This window comes from Acanthamoeba castellanii, assembly GCF_000313135.1.
Source record: "Acanthamoeba castellanii str. Neff unplaced genomic scaffold scf7180000084669, whole genome shotgun sequence".
Taxonomy (NCBI): Eukaryota; Discosea; order Longamoebia; family Acanthamoebidae; genus Acanthamoeba; species Acanthamoeba castellanii.
Window position 1 is genome coordinate 26233 of NW_004457554.1, and position 16597 is coordinate 42829.

The window sequence follows — 16597 nt, forward strand, 5'->3', positions numbered from 1 at the left end:
ACGGAATTGAGAAGCTCGGTCGCCCTCCTCGACGCCACTTTCTTCTCGGCGATGTACTGCTGCAGCGTCTGCTTGAGTCGCTCGTACTCACGTTCCTTCTTGCGCATCTCGTGCTGCGTCGGAGGAAAGTGGCGAGAGTGAGCTCATGCTGCTTAGTTTCAGGAGATGCAGCACTCCGCGAGCATGTGTGCGTGTGTTGTACCAGATACTGGGTGTCCTTTCCCTGGAGAGCGAGAAGCTGTTTGCGTGTTTCCTGTCGTTCGAGGTTCCACTTGGCCTTTTCTTTATCCGTGTTTTCCTTGAGGGACTTCTCGCGCGCCTGGCACAGGGCCGTCTCGCGCTCCAACTGGTCCACTCTATCCTTTAGTCGTTTCTGTGTGTTGCGTGTGGGTTCGACACGTTGGTTGTCGAGTGCAGTGGCAAGAACTGCTCAATCAGCTTCAGATCACTCAAGAAGAAGAAGAAAGACAGTAGAGGCGAACCTTCTCGGCGGCGAGTCTGTGTTCTTGTGAAAGGGACACCGCGAGGTCATCGGCCTTTCTCTCGAGCTGCTGCTGAGCGTCCTGTACAATCACCACAGCGGTACGCTTGCTAAGAAGAAGAAGAGGAAGGAAGGCCCAGGGAAGACGGAGAAGCATCTCGAGAGCGTACCTGGCGCAGCCGCAAGAGGGTATACATGCAGTTGAAGACCTGCGAGATGGTGACGGGAGTAAGCGGCAGGGCTTTGTCGGCCATCTTGAGCATGTCCTCGATCGGCGAAGAGATGCCCAGGAGGGAGAGTGCGTTGTTCAGGTACATGGCACTGTTTGCCATGTTATCCTCGTTGCAGAAGCCCCTGCACGATTGCCATCCAAATTGTGAATGTAATCGTTTGAGCAAGATTGGCCAGAAAATGCGAGTAGAAAGTTTGGAGGCGTACGCATCTTCCCTGTAGTCGTGCTTGTAGGGGGCACCATCAAAAGACGTATCTGAGGCCTAGCACAGAAAAAGAAATAAGAATAAGAATTTTGTTTGAACGGTTTCGATCGAGCTGCATTGCAGCAAGGAGAATTACGTCAGCCCAAGCCTGAGCAAGATCGTGGTCATAAATCGCGCGTTCCATTGTGAATTCCTCACCGGCCGAGCGTTGGTTTCGATCTGATGCGGATTACCACGTTTTCCCGCCTAAACGCAACGGCGAAAAAAAAATATTTTTCCTGCCAATTTTCTTGTTTCCTGTTCAAGTTGCCATGGCGGACATGCCACCACACGCACACACATGCACAACACACAGAATCCAGATCATCTTGTGTTCAGATTCTGCTGAGGCCAGCCTGCCTCAATTGCCCTGCCTCCTTCAGTCCCTTAGCTGCTTGTTCTCCTGAATTAAAAATAAAGGAAACTGAAAAATAACATAATGAACAAAAAAAGAGGAGCATGTGCAAGGTTGAGTGGCAAGCTGGCTTGGGCTTTATGGAACAGGCTGTTTGGGTGACACTCACTCTTTGTGTGGTCAGCTGTTCTTTTTCCCTGCTCCAGTAGAAGGAGAAGAACCACACAGGAGGGCAAGCCTGTTTGGGACTTACACGTTGTTATCCAGTGCCTCCAGCGTGACTGTTGTAGGTCAAGAGTTCAGGTAACTTGGTTGGCCGAATTTAGCTTTGACAAGAATTTCGATAATGAATTATTTATAATAATTTTTTCGGTTTGACCACGGCAACTTGTTTCTCCGTGCAACATCTTGTCCTGTGGCACAATCACCTCTTCTCATCCAATTCACGAACCGAAGACCTGGCCGAGCGAAATTGGAAGCCTCCAATCTTCCACAGCGACGAGAGAATCGAAGGACAAGGAAATTAGTGATTCTACTCTACGACCATTTATGAGAATTAGAAGACTTTAGGGGAACATCATGTACGTACCAGGCATCACGAAGAAGAGGGGAAGCAGCGTCAAGGACAGATCGGCCTCGATGCCTGCTGGCGGTGTCGGCAATGTGGCTAGCGAGGCCCTGCTGAGCGCAGCAAGCGAGGCAAAGGAGAGCAAGAAGGAAAAGAAGAACAAATCGACAATTGCGAAGCGAAAGAAATCGGCCAAGGGCTGTGACGCAGGAGGGCTGTCAGCTAGCGCCGAGGCGGGCAAGATCTCGTCGCAGGACCTGCGCAGCATCTTCCAAAGCGGCGAGGGCGCGGGGCAGTTCGGCGTCGCTCTCGAGGTGCTCATGTTCAACCAGCGGCTGAAATTCCCCACGCTACGCATCCCCCTGGTTATCAAGCAATGCATCGAGTACCTCCTCAACTCAGGTGCCCAACATCTGCCCCCTTTTTAGCTTAATTCTTTCTATTACGTTTTTATTCAGAAAACACAATAATCTCGTGCACAAAGTCGCGTTTGGTGGAAGTTGCGCGAACGTAGCGCGACCCCCTTCCTTGCAACGAGCTAAATGAAGGCCAACAACAACAACACAATGCAGGGCTCGAGCTGGAAGGAATCTTCAGGATAAGCGCCAACCAGACCGAGCTGAACCACTTCAGGGAGCTATTCAACAAGTCTGACGGTATGGAGCTCGTCATGGACAGGGACGCATCGGCACGACTTCCCGTCAGCAGATCAGCTTACGATCACGGTCGTGCCTTTTCTCTTGTGTGTGGTGCAGGTAGCGATGAGGTACTGCGCGGCAAGACGGATGACCCGCACGTGGCCACGGGCTTGCTCAAGCTGTTCCTGCGAGAGCTGCCCCAGCCCCTTCTCACCGAACAGCTCGCCGATCGTTTCATCGCTGTCATGGGTTCAGTCCCCCCTCCCTCGCTTCTTCTCACCTTAAACCACACTCCAGCGTCACTGACCCACAACCCACGCTCTCTCAAAGGTGGTGCCACGTTCGAGGAAAAGGTAAAGGGTCTCCGAGAGTGTCTCTACTGCCTGCCCGAGGTGAACAGAGACACTCTCTATGCCATTCTGGCCCTCCTGCACATAATCCAGGTCAACAGGACCATCAACATGATGACTTCCGAAAACTTGGCACGGTACTGTTTCGCCTGCTCGCTTTCTTGGTGCAAGGCCACGCTCGTCGTGGCACGACACACGCACACGCACACAGAATCGCTGATACGCGTATCTCGTTGTACAACGCAACAGAGTCGTGGGTCCCAATTTCTTGTGGGAACAGGCCAACTCGCAGACCGACGGCATGGTCTCGCTCAACTTCATGGCCAGCATCAACACCCTGGCCCAGTTCATGATCGACAACGTGCATCAGCTGTTCGAAACGCCCACCTCCTCCTTCGAAATCTCCTCTCTCCCTCCGGTATGGTCGACCACCCCCCATGCGCATATGTGCACGTTCGTGGCCTCTTGTTGGGCTCTTTGTGCTGATCTCTCGTCACCGTGTACAGCCGGCGTTCCTGCTGACCAAGTTCGTGGGTCATCGTAAGTCGGTGCAAACGATGGCAACGACGTCCGACCACCGGCTGGTGTGGTCCGGCGACTCGCTGGGTATCGTGCGTATCCACTCCGTCGAGGACCGTATGTTCCTGAAGGAGATCAACAGCGGCGGCACCATCTACGCCCTCAAGTGCGTCAACGCCAACATGTGGCTCGGCACCAGCGAGTCGCTTCAGATCCGAAATGCCACGGTATTGCTCCCTCAATTCGCGTTGAGACGTCGCTCCCACTATGCACCAGCCCACAGACGTCTACTCGCGCGCACTTTGCTAACACTTGAGACCCTTTATCAGTCTGCCGATTTGGTCAAGTCGCTCCCCGGTCCCGTCTACGCACTGGCGCACGTGGGTAACACAGTGTGGACCACCGGCGAAGACAAGATCTCGATCTGGAACATCGACGTACGTGAACTCCTCCCCCCCGCAGATCACACACCACATGCATCCACTGATCACAATTTTTTTATTATTATTGATTGTTTTATTAAAAACAATTAATAAAACCAGGACCCGGATTCGCCGGAGCTGATTGGTGAGAAGGAGCTGGCCCGCGGTGTGTTGGTGCTCACGGCCCAGGCCGTGGGCGAACGAATCTGGACCGCTGACATCAATCGCGTCTTGCGAGTCTACGACGCTAATGTACGCTGGTTCCCTCCTCCTCCCCTCCTCCCTTCCCCCATTTCCTTGGCGTTGCTGAACGTCCAGCGCTGACCTGCGCCCTGTACACCAAACGTGCATGCACACATCCGCGGTTTCAGACCTTCGAGCTGGTCAAAGAGTTCACCGCCCATTCGAGGAAGATCAACGGCATCATGCCAGTGGGCGATTCGCACGTGTGGACCGCATCCGATGACTACTCGATCATCATCTGGGACGCGCACGTACGTGTCCAATCCACTCGCGCAGTTGCACCCTGACTCCCACGGCCTTCTCGGAAAAGCTCACTCGCACGTTGATCGTTCAGTCCCTGGATGAGGTGTACAAGATTCAGAACGCCCACAGTGGCTACTGCTACGGCCTGGCCGACTTTGGTTCCGTGGTGTGGACCTTCGGCTGGGACAAGCGCATCTGCCTGTGGGACACCAAGGTGCGCCGTACCCCGTTGAACCCTCCAAACAGTTCAGCAGTCGAAGCTCACCCGCACTTTTCCGGTTGGCAGACATTCAAAAACCTGGGCGAGCTGCCGCCGTACCACGGCGACGCCATCAGGCAGGTGGTCGAGGTGTGGGACCACAAGACGACCAGCTGGCAGGCCTGGTACCTTACCTACCTCCTTTCTCTTTCTTTTTCTGGTTTGCTCTTTCTATTTCTCTTTCTTTCGTGCTCTTTATTTGTTTGATTGCAACTATTATTAATTTAAGTTATTGGGCTTCGTTCTCTGTCAGGTCGTGCTCGTTCGACAAAACGCTGGCGGTGTGGGGCCTGCCCAAGTGCGACCGCCCGAAGCCGGCCTCGTCGCTCACCCTCTCCGCCTTCCACTCCGGCCCACCCGTCGTTCTCGTCGACTACGAGAACCTCGTCTTCGACGTTGCTGCTGGCCTCCAGTCATCATCGAGCGACCCGTCGACACCAGCCGTGCCGGCCCCGGCGTCACCGGTCGTGCCGTCCATCATGGTCGAGCCGAGTGGCGACAGCGACGACCCGCTCCCGGGCGCCGTGGAAGCGCTCCGCGAGATGGTGGAGGAGGGCCTCGACGTGTATTTGTGGCTGGGCAACGACGTCTACGTGCTTGCGCAGCGCCTCCAATGGGTACGCGTCTACGCACACACATGCGCCTCGCTCTCCCAAACTCACCGCACACACGACACACGCGCACGCCCCACGCACACGCACACAGGTGACGACTCACCTCGGCGCCGACTGGCTACGACGGCTGATCCTTGCGCCGGAGAAGTCCCTCATATCGGCCACGGTGGTCATCGAAAACGCGGCGTCGGCGACCGACGCCAAGGTCAAGAAGCTGCCCTGGCGGCAGGTCATCTTCCACCGATGCAAGGAGGGTACGTCACGTCCCGACTACCAGCCACCGCACGACACGCACGGCACGCACGACATGCGCTAATGGTTCAACTTGTGCGTGACAGGTCCCGGCACGCCACGAGTGGAGGTGGGCTCACAGCGGCAGGTCAACACGAGCAAGAAGAAGATGACCGGCTGGTACGACTGGCGAGGCGTTCTCCTCTGAGACGTGTCAGCAGCTGTACAGCTCCGACCGGCCAGCACAACCCACACCCAAACCCTGGCTGAACCAACACTGGACTCTAGAGCACACACACGATGACCACCATCCACCGCGACGCGGAGGCGAAGCCGCTGACGTCAGCACCACAAGCACCACACTCGTTTCGCACAAAGAGAGCGCAACATTACACCCTTCTTCTTATTCTTGTTGTTGTTGTTTCTAGTCGTCCTCTTCTGCGGGCTCAAAGTCAGAGCTCTCTTCCTCGTCGTCGTCTCCGCCCCTTCTCTTGCGTTTCCGCGTCGTTTGCTTCTTCTTCTCCTTCAGCTGCTCGCCTCTCTTGGTTCCTCCCCCCCTCTTCTTCCCCTGCGGTTCTTCATCCTCTTCCTCTACTTCATCATCGTCTTCTTCGGCCTCCTTCATCTTCTTCTTCGCCTTCTTTTTCTTTGGCTCTTCCCCGCCGCTGCCCAGATCTTCTTCTTCATCTTCTTCACCGCTGGTGTCCTCCCGCCTCCGTTTGTTCGGCTTCCCTTTGCGGCTGGTGCTGCGCGTCTTCTTCTTCTTCTTGTCCTCCTCTTCTTCACCACTTCCCGAACGCTCCTCCTCTTCATCCTCTTCCTCCTCCGCGTCGGAGAAAGTGTACTTCACCGGCCTACGCGAACGTCGCGACCTACGCGTGTGCGTGTGCGTGTGCGTGTGCGTGTGCGTGTGCGTGTGCGTGTGCGTGTGCGTGTGCGTGTGCGTGTGCGTGTGCGTGTGCGTGTGCGTGTGCGTGTGCGATGTCAAGACCGCACACGACAAAGAGAACAAGCAGCAATGAATAGCATAGAATAGAATAGACTGTGTCGGTATGGTACCTGCTCTGGGAGTTGATGATGAGGTTGGTGTCCAGCTCCTGCACGGCCTGGCGCCACTCGTGCTTCACCTTGAACTGCTGCTTCTCCTCCTGCGTTGCGTTGTGGCACAATCAGCATCCTCAGACAAAGTAGCGGCGGCTTCAAACACCATCCCAAAATCTCTCTGTGTGTGTGTGTGTGTCGTGCGTGCGTGCGTGTGTGCGTGCGTGCGTGTGTGTGTGTGTGTGTGTGTGTGTGTACCCTGCTCATGCGCTCTTTCAGCCCGTGCTTGCGGAGGAGCGCACGCAGATTGGCCAGCGTCTCACTCTCGTCCTTGCTGTACGCACGCGGAGGAATCCTACACACGACACACACGCACAAGACACACGACACACGCACACACGCGCATACGAAGCGCCAGACATGAGCTTCCAGAGGGAGACCTACGTCAGGGCGGGTACGCGTACCTAAGACCGCAATCCCTGATCGTCTTCTTGATCCGATCCAGGCGCGTCTTCGCCTTCGTCACCGGACTCTTCTTTTCCTCCTCTTCCTCCTCCTCCTTCTCTTCCCCCTCCTCGCTTGAGCTCCTCGTCGCTTTCTTCTTCGTTTTCGCTTTCTTTGTCGCTGCCGTCTTCTTTCTTTTTTCGGCCGGCTTGCTGCTGGTGGTAGTCGCCCGCTCGTCGTCGTCGTCGATCTCGCCCGAGCTCCTTGAGCTCCGAGTCGCTGTAGAAGTCGCCTTCGCCCTCCTTGCTCGCCCTCTTCGCAGCTGTTTGGTGGCGGCCTTCGCTTTGGTCTTCTTCTTTTTCTTCTTTGTGGTCGTCGTTCTTCTCTTCCTCCTTCGTTCATCCAACTCCTCACCGTTCTCGTCGAGTCGAAGCCTTCTTCGCTTGGGCTTCCGCTCTTCCTCCGCCTCTTCTTCATCCACTTCGAACTCGGACTCTTCCTCCTCTTCTTCCTCTTCCTCTTCCTCTTCTTCCTCCTCTTCGTCTTCGCTCTTGTCATCGTCATCGTCATCATCACCGGCTTCGTTCTTTTTCTTGGCAGCGGCTGCCTTGGTGCCGCGGGGCGAGCCCTCCTCCTCTTTGTCTTCCTCCTTCCCTCTCTTCTTTCTTCTCCTCCCTCCCTTCTGGGCCTTCGCTTCCATCTCTTCTTCTTCTTCTTCGCCGTCATCAGCTTTCTTGGCGGCATTGCCTTCCTCTCCTTCATGTTCTCCTTCTGCTTCTTCTTGGTCGTCGTCTTTGGCTTCCGCACTTCTTCTTCTTCTTCTTCTTCTCCTCCTCCGCCGCTGCCCTCGTGCTCCATCTGTCCGCCTTCGTCCTCGTCGTGGTGTTGGCTGTCGCCCGACGACGACGCGAAGAACGGGTGGTCGTACTTGCCGCCGCCGCTCTCCTTCTTCCTCTTCGCCGTCGCCTCTCCCTCGCCCTTGTTCCTGTTCAGTGTCTGTGCGCGTCCGATCAGTGCCACGCCGTGTGTCGTGTCGTGGCGCATCGCAGTGACGTGTGCGTGTGTGCGGTGTGCACGGTGATGTGTGCGTGTGGTGATGTGTGCGTGTGCGGTGTGCACGGTGATGTGTGTGCGTGCGCGTACCTTGGCCTGTTGCTTGCCGACGTCGAGCACCAGTTGGCGTATCCGCGATTTGTTGGCCTCCACCGCCGCCGCGCCCAGGCTGTCCGGCTCGCTCAATGCCCCACAAATCTGGCCCACCGACAGCGTCCTACTCAATCCATAATCATAGATTAAGTTGTAAATTCAAGAATAATAAGACAGAGCAATGCATGGAGGCCTCCATGAAGCTTAAGGATCTTACCGGAAGTCCTTGGCACTGTTGAAGATGCCCTCAATCTCGGTGCGCAGCCGATCGTCCGTAACGGCGGCCATCGTACTGGAAAAGGAAGAAGAAAATGGCATTTCCCTCACTTTTTCCATTCATTTAATAGAGATGGACGGAGAGGAGGAGGTGGTGCAGCTCGACGTCGGGGGCCGCCACTTTGCCGTGCGGGTGGGGGTGCTGAGGTCGGAGTCCGACTCGGTGCTGGCCGCGATCTTCGCCGGTGAGGGGTGGCGCCAGCTGGAGCGCGACCCCAACGGGCGCATCGTGCTCGCCGGTCGCGACGCCGACGCGTTCGACCACCTGCTCGCCTGGCTGCGCGGCCGCGACCTGCCCCCGGCCAACCAGGCCGAGGCCCGAACCAATCTGCGCCTGGAGGCCGAGCGCTTCGGCCTCACCCGATTGGTCGCTGCTCTTGACACCGTCGATGGCGTTGTACTGGAACCAGCTGATAACTTGAAAGAAGGAGGAGGAGAAGAAGAAGTGCTGAAGGAGGCGGTGGTGAAGAAGAAGGAGGAGAAGGAAAAGAGGATGCATGAGCGCTACATCACGATGTCGGACGACCAGTTCGTGCGGCTGATCAACAAGAGCAAGCCGCAGGTGAGCGGGGTCGACATGCGCCGGTTCAGCCTGAGCGGAATGGCGCTGTCCGATGCCCGCTTCTTCAAGTGCGACTTCAACGGGGTCGACCTGCGTTGGGCCTTCCTGGGCAGCGCCAGCCTGGTCGAGTGCGACCTGCGCAACGCCGATCTGCGTGGTGCGAATGTCGTGTGGTGGTGTGTGTCGTGTCGTGTGCGGTGGTGTGTGCGGTGATGCATGTCGTGCGGCTAACGCGCGTTTGTGCAGGCACCAACCTGCGCTATGCGGACCTGACGGGCTCGGACCTGACCGGCGCCCGGCTGTGCGAAGCGAACGTGACCGGGGCCAATGTCGCCAGGGCCAACTTCGCCCACGCCGACCTGAACGGCGTCATCGGGCTCAACCAAACCAAGCTCAGCTCGAGCGCCAACTGGAAGCAGGCCCTCAACCTCCCCCAGGACTTCCTCACTCCCTAGTCGTGTCTGCACACTCACGGTCCGGACCGCACAAGGAAAATAAAGGAATTAAATATTTGAACGAGAATTTTCGTTTTTATGTACAAAAAGAATAAATCAATAGAAAGAGAAGATGGAGGCGGGGACGGTGCCGGTGGTGCTGGATGGGGCGGAGGTGGAGGAGGAACCGTCGCCCAACTTGATCGACCACCACTTGCTTCAATCTTACAAAACCCTGCATCAGAAATTGACGAAGAAGTGCGCAGTGCCCATCTTTCATCTCTGTTCGATTATTGTGCCAATCGTGGTTGGCTGATGACGGGCACGCACATCAGGCGCTTCGTGTTCAACCAGCGGTCCAACACCGAAGAGGGCCTTACCGAGGTGCTCTCGTGGATCGACCAGGCCAAGCGGTACCAGGCCCTGCCCCCTCGACTCTGGCTACACTGGCGCCCGCGTGCTTTGCTCATTCGTGGCCACGGCCAGACTGGGCGATGACCCCTATGTGGCGTTTGCCACGTTGGCCGCGGCACGCTGCGAGCAGGCCCTGGGCAACCCCTCCAAGCAGGCCCACCACCTCATCAATGCCGGTACTCGTGTGTGTCGTGTGTGTCGTGTGTGTGTCGTGTGTGTCGTGGCTGATCTGTGTGAGGCGAGCAGGGCACATGTTCTTTGGCCTTCAGATGGAGCTGGAGGAGACGAAGTCGCTCAATTTTGAAGAGAACGTCGCGCACGCCATCGACTGCTATGTGGCCGCCATCAAAGTACCACTCGCCGTCACACACACCGCCAATTACCGCAGTGTTTCCTTGTACGACTCACACGCACACGCACACGACCAACGACACGACACACGACACACGACACGCACGTGTACACCCAGATACACTTGGCGCAGAAGAGGGAGAACCAAGCAGGTGCCCTCTACTACGAAATGGCGTCCATTCTGGAGGTATCCCACCTATGTGACGCCACACACACACACACACACACACACACACACACACACACACAACACGCAGATTCACCCCACGATACGCGCGCTCGCATGTCATGTACGCGCCCGACTACAGAGAATGGGCAAGCACATGGAGGCGGCGACCTATTTCCAGGCGGCGGCGGGCCTGCAGCTGAAGTACAGCCCGATGGGAGGCCTCACGTCCTACCAGCACGCCGCTCGGTGCTTCCTTTTCCAACGTAATCATCGTGACCGAGCTCGTGTTCTTTTCTTTTCTTTTCTTTTCTATTGTTGTTATTTTGTGTGTCTTTTGCGGTTTGTTTACGCACGTGCGGCTGCAGGTGACTACGCCATGGCTGCCACCACGTACCACACCATAATCTCGCAGATCCCTTCGCTCGCCATTGATCCACACGGTACTCTTTCCGCGCGCGCACCACACACACACACACACACATGAACACACACACATGAACACACACACATGAACACACACACACCACACACACACACACACACACACAACACACACACATGGCATCAGCTCATGCGACAATCAACGCGCGTCCAGATCTGGAGGAGGTGGACGTCAATGAAAAGAAAGCTGCGGGCGGGGGCGGGAGTGGAAGCAAGAGGCGCACTGTCGGTGGGTCGTCCCCGCCGCCAAAGGACGCAAAGAGGAAGCCGAAGCCGAAGGAGGCGAGCGAAGAGCCGGAGCCAGAGGCGACAGCCACCACTGCGGCCGGCCGCAAGGAGCCGCCGCTGTACTTTATGCCCATGGACTCCTTCTACACCAAAGCGCTCACCAGCGCCAAGGTGTGCCTGCTGCTCTTGCACCTCCTGCAGGTACTCCCCCTCCACACACTGTCGTGTAGCGTGTCGCGTCGCGTCGCGTCGTGTGACGTTAAGCACCCCCACACGCACCTCATGCATGCACACAACGCCGACACTAATGGCTTGCGTGCCACATGACCCAGAAACAATACAGCAAGGCGCGATCGCTGTTACGAGACTTTGCACCGACAACCGGCGATGACGGCGAGGCGAAGCCCGACCGACTCCTCTTCACCCCACCAGCGGGTACCTTCTCCCAATCTCCACTAGTGATTGTTGATCGCCTCACTGCTGCCGTCCACACTGGCCGTTGTGCAGGCGAGCCCGAGGACTACCCACTTCTCTCGGTGCCCGGCTGGCACAACAGCCTCCACTTTGCGCTCTATTCGGCCGTGGTACGGGGCAGCTCACTGTCGAAGGGACTGCTTGCAAGAAGTTGACGCGTGCGTGGTGCGTGTGCGGTGGGTGCGGTGTGTGCGATGTGTCCGCGCGGGTGAAACACGCAGACGATGTGTGAGACAAGAGACGAGGGCATCATGGAGGAGGTCAAGCGGGAGCTGTGGCAGTTCCTCGACCGCACGCAGTGGGACATCTTCCAGCTCGTCCTGCTCGACATGCGCACCTCGGACGTCGTGTACGGCTGAGCGAAAATAGATTGTTTTGCCACCAAAAGGAAAATAATTCACTAAAGAAAATGGAGGGAAATAAAATTGCACCAGAATCTTTCGCGCCAAATCTGTTCTTCCATCTTCAACTCGCCCAGGCTTTGAGGCAAAGGTGAAAGAGAATGTTTTGTCTTGGATTGATTGGGTGGGCCTTCAATGCCTTCTTTTACCTCTCGCCTCTTGGCCTTCTGCCGTTATCGCTTGGATATTCGTACTATCTGCTGCTGCGATCCTCGATGGGCTATGTCCTCTTTCATCTCACCGTCATCGGCCTCAAGAAGTTTGTGCCCACCCTCTTCCTCAACCTCGTACGTAGACGCGCGGATTGATGCATTTATTTCATCTTCCCTCAACTGATTCATTTCGTTGTGCAGCGATTTGTGGCGTACTTGATGCAGAGCGTCATCTTGTTAGTTCTGGGCATGTTCGTGCAACCTCACCTGCCCAAGCAACTTGAGTCAACCTACGGCCTCTTCATCTCTTGGTCTGGTACCGTAACTTCCATCTTCTCTCTTCTCTTCTTCCTTCTTCATAACGCTCATCTTTCGTTTCTGGCAGGCCCCTTGTTCCTGCTCGTGCAAGCCGTGCAGGTCGTGCGCTGATCATGTTCACCTCCAAGGCCATGCAGATCAAGATGTACTCTCGCCCTGCCGCCATGAAGGTGCCTACATCTTACACGCACTACCGCACACGCACCACCGCACGCACACACGCGCACGCACTTGAGCGCAACTCATTGTGTGCGGCAACGATCGTCAGGTGCTGATGTTGATCATCAGCGTGGTGAGCTACGCGTTGGCCGGCGTCATCGTCTACTCCCTCTATCGCGAGAACCTCACCGTGGGCCTGTCCAGCTATCTGTCGATCATCTGCACCGTGCTGGTGGGGCTGACGGTGGCCAACGTCATCATCGAGGAGGCCATCATCACCGACATCGCCCTCGTCTCGCTCTTCCTCGCCTTCTTTGCGCGGGTCACCATCACCGAGGCCCTCAGCACCTCCGGACTCGAATCACTGTACGTACATTGCCGCCGACCATTGGACCAGAAGCAGAGCATGAGGGCTGATGTGCGTGTGCGGTGGCGTGTGTGTGTGTGTGGCAGTGATGGAGAGCCGTTTCTTACGTCGCTCATCGGAATGACGACGTTCAACAACGTGAACCACCTGCTGTCGGTCGACTTCCTCATCTCGTCGGTCATCGCCATGATCACCCTCATCAGTCTTCCGTTCCCGCTACCTCTCGATGACGACAGCTGGCTCTTGAGCATTGACAAGGTACGCACCGCGCTCGACACACGACAGGCATCCACACGGGTGTTCGGCTAACGCATGCCTGTAATGTGTGGTGTAGTCGGGCGACGAGCATGCCAACGACCCCAACATCAGCATTCGACCAAACGTGTTTGCCGCGGGCGCCATCATGATGTTCACTCAGCTCATCCTGACCACGACCGGTACCTCTCTTTCTCTTCTTCTTCTTTTCCACCTCTTTTGTCGACTGACGAGGAGGTGACAATGAACGCGCGGCAGGTAACATCGAGCCGGTGGCGGTCTGGTGGCGACTCGTGGCGTCGGGCGTGACGGTGCTCTACTACAGCTACAAGCTCATCGCCAGCTCGCAACATTTCCACACCGACTAACCTCTTTTCCCTCTTCACCTTCCTCTTCTTCTTCTTCTTCATCATCTTGTACTCCCCGCATGTATGTACATACACGTGATTTTGGCGGCCACTGAATACTTCATTCCTTGTCGCCTTCTTCTTCTTCTTTAAGTAGAAGGTCATCACCATGTCGCCCATCGTCACCTTCAAGGAGAAGTTTCTTGTCGTAGTCGGTGGTGTCCTTGGTGGTGGTTGTAGAGGGCTTATCGCCGAAGAGGAGGGTACTGCCCTGGGCGATGATGAAGATGGCGATGGCAAAGGGCACGCCCAGGCGCAGGACCTGGCGCTCGCCGGCCCGCAGCGACTCGGTCCGCTCGTCCGATCGCAGCCACTCGTCTTGGTTGCCTTTGGCTCCTCCCCTGTCTTGTTGTTGTTGGGTCCTCTGTCGCTCTTCTTCTTGTCTCTTCTTGCTCTCTTCTCGCTTGCGTCGGTTGAAGCCCGTCGAGTAGTACGCAACTGATGATGACGATGAGGAAGATGGCATCTTGGGCAGGAGCGGCAGAGTGGCAGCGCTGCTGCGAAGGGATCGTGGACGAAGGAGGCCTTTGGTTGATATGTAGTATAATTAGAAAAATAAAATAAAATAAAGCTGCCAGCGTGGATGGAATCATTCATTAGGTGCCGCAGGAAAACGACGTACCCACGCCACAACCTCGGCCCTCAATCGGCCCCATGCGTGACCTCCACATTTGATTTTGATTTATGACGAACAGCGTTTCTTTACCATTTTCTTTTACACGCCAATTACCATAAAAGGCCAAACGCTCATTGGCTAATGCTAAACGAAGGGGCATAGAGCTATCTCTACACCCTGCAGCACCCTTTAGGGAAGTATTGTGCTCAACATGCTAAAGGGAGCAGGAGTTCCCGCTCGAAACAATGTCATGAACGCCCCTCTCAGCCAAAAAGATACAGGCCCCCAAGATGAGGTGCAGAGGGGACACAGGTCACCACCTCTCATCTGGTGACTTCTATCCTCAACTGTATGTCCCAAAAGAAAAGAAGCTTCAACAAGGTGGTGCAACACCAACACAGACGCATCACCATCACAAGGACAACAACCACAAACTAAATCAGATGTTGGGCCGAACCTTGAGCCGCGAGTCCATACCCTTGCCCTCTGCGGTTCGCCACCAGTTCACCTGATGCACCCACCTCTCTTCTTCGCCCTTCCTTCTTATAGTGCACCACGTGATATGTGTGGTGGGGGGGACACCACAACAGTTCCCAACACCAGGCAAACAGAGAAAGTCATCAAGCGGCTCCGTGTCCTTTGCCAAGCAGAAGAAGAGGAACAAGGTGCAGCTCCTTTCATCTTCATCTTTTACCTTTCATTAACCGTTTGATAATAAAAAATTGGTGTTTCGTTCGCCAAGATCAAGGCCAATGAGAAGGAGGAGACCAAACTGCAGGCCAAGCGAAAGGCGTCGGTACGGTCAGCCCCACACGCGCGCCGCATGCATCGATTGGGAGTGACGAGCGTGTGCGGTGCGTGCGTGCGGTGCACAGCTGGCGTCAAAGTTGAAGGTGCTGTCGAACAGGCTCGAGTCGCGCGCGCAAAGGGTCGAGGAGGAGGCCGAGCGGGCCAAGGAGAACCTGCACCTACACTTCACCACGCTCGAGGCCGCCCTGTGCCGTGCCCTGCGCGAGCGCCAAGCCGAACTCGCCGCCCAGATCGACGACGCTGCCGACGATCGCTGCGCCACTCTGCTCCAGCACCGCGCCGAGGTGCGTGTGCGATCGTGCGTGTGCGTGGTGTGTGCGTGTGCGGTAGAGAATTGAGCGCGTGTTGTGTTGTGCGGGGACAGGCGTCGTCGTTGTCGCTCAAGCTGCACTTCACCGACGCCAGCGACCGAGAGGAGCTCGTGGAGAAGGCCAAGAAGTGTCACAGCGTCGGGAAGCGGCAGGCCGGGTCCAAGCAGCGGGTGGAGGTGGTCCTCGACGCCTCTCTCGCCCGACGACTCGAGCAATCCCTCCGCGCCCACGGCACCGTCAACTCCGGCTCATGAGAACGAAGGAAGGAACGAAGACGATGAAGAACGAAGACGAAGAAGGAAAGAACGAAGACGAAGCAAATAAATGGTGTAATGATGTGCCGGAGCTAAAATCAGGCCGAGTTGTGGAAGATGAGGAGTCCCTGGGTGTTCTGGAGGAAGGCGACGACGTTCTTGCGCCACTTCTTGAGGTTGGCCTCGTCGAGCGCCAGCTGGAGCCCGTCGGCGGAGACCAGCGTCTCGAACTCGTGGGCCACCTTCTGTCGCGCCTGCGGCGGGCACTTGTCCAGTACCTGCCCGACCAGCTGCTTGAACAGCTCCTGCATTGCGCGTGCATGCGGTGAGTGTCGTGTCGTGTGTGTCGTGTGTGCGGCGTGTGCGGACCTGATGACAGCAGATGGTGCCGAAGAGGGCATTGCAGGCCTGCGGGAGCAGGCGAGGCGAGATGAGGGCCGTCGACGAGGAGAGCACGATGTGGTCGAACAGCAGCTGCAGCAACTCGGCCACCACCTGCTGGCCGCCCGCAATGCATTGCCCACTGCACGACACGCACGCGTGTCATTCATCACACACACACACACACACACCCGCGTGTCGTGCGGTGGTGTTGGTGTGCGTACGCTTCGGCGGGGAGAGGTTGCGAGGGCGCAGAGGGAAGCGAGTTGTGGGTGCGCGCGTGGTAGTGGTGCGTGCACACGCTGCACAGGGTCTCCAGGCCTCGACGCGCCACATCCGTGTCCGTCCTACGATGTCGGTGAACAGCCCCACACATGTGAGCAACGCTGTGTGTGCGGTGGTGCGTGTGCGGTGGTGTCGTGTGGTGCGCGTGCGGTGGTGTAGTGAGCTGACGTACGAGAGGAGGGCGTATTTGAGGGAGGCCAGGAGCATGCTGTAGGTGGGCGCCTGGAGCGCGAGGAGACTGCGCGGCGCCTCTTCAAACAGCCCACACAGCACACTGTAGTACCCATCCCTCACCTTCGCATACTGTGTGCGTGTGCGATTGTGTGCGGTGGTGTCAACGTGCGCGCGTGTGCGTGTGCGATGGTGCGTGTGTGCGTGTGCGTGTGCCGTCGTCAGTTTTGGGATGTGAATAATGGGTCGTTTGCGGCTGCGAAGGTGGTCGTGCGCGTACGAGCATGAGTTCGGGGGTGATGAGCGGCAGGATGCACGTGGTGAGGGCGAA

At 56.8% G+C, this 16597-nt stretch overlaps 8 protein-coding genes and 1 pseudogene across 8 annotated transcripts; 5 read left to right on the plus strand and 4 right to left on the minus strand.

The window, feature by feature from the left end:
- Positions 1–33: 33 nt before the first annotated feature.
- ACA1_111670 (uncharacterized protein) lies at positions 34–798 on the minus strand (the record flags this gene model as incomplete). Its single annotated transcript, XM_004341965.1, has 4 exons — positions 34–113; positions 203–373; positions 483–563; positions 652–798. Coding segments are annotated over 4 exons (479 nt in total), but the record flags the coding sequence as incomplete, so codon positions are not given.
- Positions 799–1891: 1093 nt separating this feature from the next.
- Positions 1892–5607, plus strand: ACA1_111680 (RhoGAP domain containing protein; the record flags this gene model as incomplete). Its single annotated transcript, XM_004341966.1, has 14 exons — positions 1892–2282; positions 2453–2608; positions 2636–2767; positions 2849–3005; positions 3118–3286; positions 3375–3614; positions 3717–3824; positions 3930–4061; positions 4181–4303; positions 4387–4509; positions 4582–4679; positions 4808–5171; positions 5260–5422; positions 5507–5607. 14 exons carry the CDS (start codon positions 1892–1894, stop codon positions 5605–5607), a joined length of 2457 nt encoding a protein of 818 aa, XP_004342015.1.
- A 216-nt stretch (positions 5608–5823) lies between these two features.
- On the minus strand, positions 5824–8318 carry ACA1_111690 (uncharacterized protein; the record flags this gene model as incomplete). The annotated part of the gene is made up of 7 exons (XM_004341967.1): positions 5824–6253; positions 6459–6547; positions 6699–6795; positions 6905–7635; positions 7692–7880; positions 8028–8154; positions 8248–8318. 7 exons carry the CDS (start codon positions 8316–8318, stop codon positions 5824–5826), a joined length of 1734 nt encoding a protein of 577 aa, XP_004342016.1.
- A 61-nt stretch (positions 8319–8379) lies between these two features.
- ACA1_111700 (K+ channel tetramerization subfamily protein) lies at positions 8380–9323 on the plus strand (the record flags this gene model as incomplete). Its single annotated transcript, XM_004341968.1, has 2 exons — positions 8380–9025; positions 9115–9323. The coding sequence occupies 2 exons, from the start codon at positions 8380–8382 to the stop codon at positions 9321–9323; spliced, it is 855 nt and encodes a 284-aa protein (XP_004342017.1).
- A 112-nt stretch (positions 9324–9435) lies between these two features.
- ACA1_111710 lies at positions 9436–11738 on the plus strand (annotated as a pseudogene).
- Positions 11739–11995: 257 nt separating this feature from the next.
- On the plus strand, positions 11996–13399 carry ACA1_111720 (uncharacterized protein; the record flags this gene model as incomplete). The annotated part of the gene is made up of 7 exons (XM_004341969.1): positions 11996–12067; positions 12134–12248; positions 12350–12420; positions 12519–12775; positions 12863–13034; positions 13111–13213; positions 13290–13399. 7 exons carry the CDS (start codon positions 11996–11998, stop codon positions 13397–13399), a joined length of 900 nt encoding a protein of 299 aa, XP_004342018.1.
- A 100-nt stretch (positions 13400–13499) lies between these two features.
- On the minus strand, positions 13500–14094 carry ACA1_111730 (uncharacterized protein; the record flags this gene model as incomplete). The annotated part of the gene is made up of 2 exons (XM_004341970.1): positions 13500–13876; positions 14061–14094. 2 exons carry the CDS (start codon positions 14092–14094, stop codon positions 13500–13502), a joined length of 411 nt encoding a protein of 136 aa, XP_004342019.1.
- A 403-nt stretch (positions 14095–14497) lies between these two features.
- Positions 14498–15429, plus strand: ACA1_111740 (uncharacterized protein; the record flags this gene model as incomplete). The annotated part of the gene is made up of 5 exons (XM_004341971.1): positions 14498–14545; positions 14666–14719; positions 14797–14850; positions 14930–15148; positions 15229–15429. The coding sequence occupies 5 exons, from the start codon at positions 14498–14500 to the stop codon at positions 15427–15429; spliced, it is 576 nt and encodes a 191-aa protein (XP_004342020.1).
- Positions 15413–16382, minus strand: ACA1_111750 (uncharacterized protein; the record flags this gene model as incomplete). Its single annotated transcript, XM_004341972.1, has 4 exons — positions 15413–15734; positions 15799–15952; positions 16035–16157; positions 16268–16382. The coding sequence occupies 4 exons, from the start codon at positions 16380–16382 to the stop codon at positions 15413–15415; spliced, it is 714 nt and encodes a 237-aa protein (XP_004342021.1).
- Positions 16383–16597: the final 215 nt, after the last annotated feature.